At 29.1% G+C, this 2,275-nt stretch overlaps 1 protein-coding gene across 1 annotated transcript in view; it reads right to left on the bottom strand.

The window, feature by feature from the left end:
• Positions 1–1,970, bottom strand: part of LOC107619646 (putative disease resistance protein At4g11170) — a 5,563-nt gene extending 3,593 nt beyond the window's left edge. The window contains exon 1 of the mRNA XM_016321938.2: positions 1,349–1,970. Coding sequence (XP_016177424.1) covers positions 1,349–1,854 — 506 coding nt within the window. The 5' untranslated portion in view covers positions 1,855–1,970. The remainder of the gene's footprint in view (positions 1–1,348) is intronic.

Genomic DNA, 2,275 nt, shown 5'->3' with positions numbered 1-2,275 from the left:
GTAAAAAATGTAATAATTATAAAATAATATTTAATAAAATAGAAATTATTAAAAATATACGAATAATTTATTTTTGTCTATTTTTTCATTTTTAACAAATTATATATATGAGACTGAAGAAATTATAAGGAACTAAAGGTATAGTGCCTAAACAATATAATATCTCAGCACTCTATGTGTTATTTTACGATTTTTAAATGGGTGAAAAAATTCTCATCCAGCTGTTTTCATGTAAAGTTGATAGTCGAAAATTATTAGATAATAATCTAGTCAAATCTATTAAATCATATAATAATTACTAACTGCATGTGAGTCTTCGCCGCCTTTTAAATATTGTATATCATTGAAGTTCTGTTCTGAAAAAGTAAGTTTATTCTCTGTTCCTTCTCTATTATTTTTTTCTTTTATTAATGACAACAAATATGCAAAATATTGATAAGGAGAAATAATATTGATAAAGAGAAATAACAGTTGAACAACTATATATAAAAAAAATTAAAAACCACAGATTTTTTTTTTCCTTCGTAAGTGAACTTTTGAAGTTGCTTCATCGCATAGTGTTTGGCGAATGTACGTCATTTCTCAAATATTAATTATTCAGATCTGTGCCAAAATTTTAGTAGTAAGATCTAAGCATAAATAATGAATAAACTTTTTCAAAGATATTTAGACATACTAGAATTACTCAATTTAAAGTTATCATATATCCTTTGATTAGTTTGCGCAAAAGCAAGGGCTTTAATAAAATATGTTTGTTAATTTTATATATAATAACGACTAAGGAACATAACCTTTAATATCCTTTCACATCAAGAAATGAAAAACAAATAGAATTAATTTTTTTAATTAGAATAAAAATTTTTGTTACAAATTAATTAATCTTCCATATCCAATATTTAAACAGTCATACAAATTGAAGAATTATAATGAATAACATTGTATAAAATAAAAACTCAATTTTTGAACAATGAAATTTTTAAACAACATAAACAACCACCAATCAAATAAAAATACACTACACCCTAATTTAATGCTACTAATTAAATTTATTCTTTTAACCCTATTAATTCACATTGTTTACACATTGTTCAAAAATCTTATTGGTTACCTATACTTTTCCAATTTTTATTATTCCGTTTTCTATTTTAGGTTACATATTTAAAACGTGACAAAAAAACAATAATTTAAAAGCTAAAATGTTATAGCGTAAGAAGAGTTTGCATACAAAAACTATTTTCATGTGAATTATCTAAATTACACAAGAATGACAAATAATGTAATGCATGGTAGGTGCATGAAAATGAAACTTCCAAAATTTATTGTTACACAAGAATTAACTAGTACTCACTTATTGCTTCGAGTGTACCATCCAGATATATTAGCAGCTTCAGTGAGTGCACCTTTCCATTGAGACAGTTTCTTCTGAACATCTTCTTTGTTGATGATGTTGTCTTTTTCATCCAACAACAAGCACCGTTCATGTTTTGCAAATGCTTCTCCGTATGTTCCACTCTGATTCCGTACATCACAAGGATCAACATTGTAAAACAGAGGTATAACCCCCATTCCCTCGGTTCTTCGGCATTCGAGTATCTTCCCAAGTTCTTCCAAACACCATTTGGAAGACGCGTAGCCCTTTGTGAAGATCACAAAGGCTACACTGGAGTTGTGGATGGCTTCGCGAAGCGGCGGCCATATCGCATCTCCGGTTCGGAGGTAACTATCAATGTATATTTTAATGCCTGCTTGAGTAAGTGCTGAGTTTAGGTTATTAATGAAGTTGATTTGGGTGTCCCCGCCTTTGTAGCTCACAAAAACATCATATTTTTTTGGAGAAGAAGGAAACAACTCCATTAATATAATTAATCTCTTAGTCTATAATAATGTGGATACAGTCAAGAAAGTGTAGAGAGAAATGAACGAACTAATTAATACACTCTTGAACGATGGAGGAGCATGAATAAGGGTTTAGGATATATGCGTTTATATAAAGAGACTCTAACGCGGGGGGGACAAATATTTTAACATGATAATGGGACCCCTTATTTAACCACAAGTAGAACGTGAGAGAATGATATATCATATATGGGACATGACGCGGCGAATTTATTCGGAATAAAGATTCATTATAAATAAACGATTTATTTGATTAAATTAAAGACTTTGGGGAATCGTAAATCGTAATTTCTAGGAGTGACAAATGGATCAATCATCAATCTGTTTTATCTCCACTCGTAACAAACTAAAACCCCTTAAGACAAAATCATAATAATAA

The sequence above is a fragment of the Arachis ipaensis genome, chromosome B09 (assembly GCF_000816755.2).
Source record: "Arachis ipaensis cultivar K30076 chromosome B09, Araip1.1, whole genome shotgun sequence".
NCBI classification, from domain to species: domain Eukaryota; kingdom Viridiplantae; phylum Streptophyta; class Magnoliopsida; order Fabales; family Fabaceae; genus Arachis; species Arachis ipaensis.
Note: the sequence above shows the minus strand (reverse complement) of the source record. Positions and strands in the feature narration are given on the sequence as shown.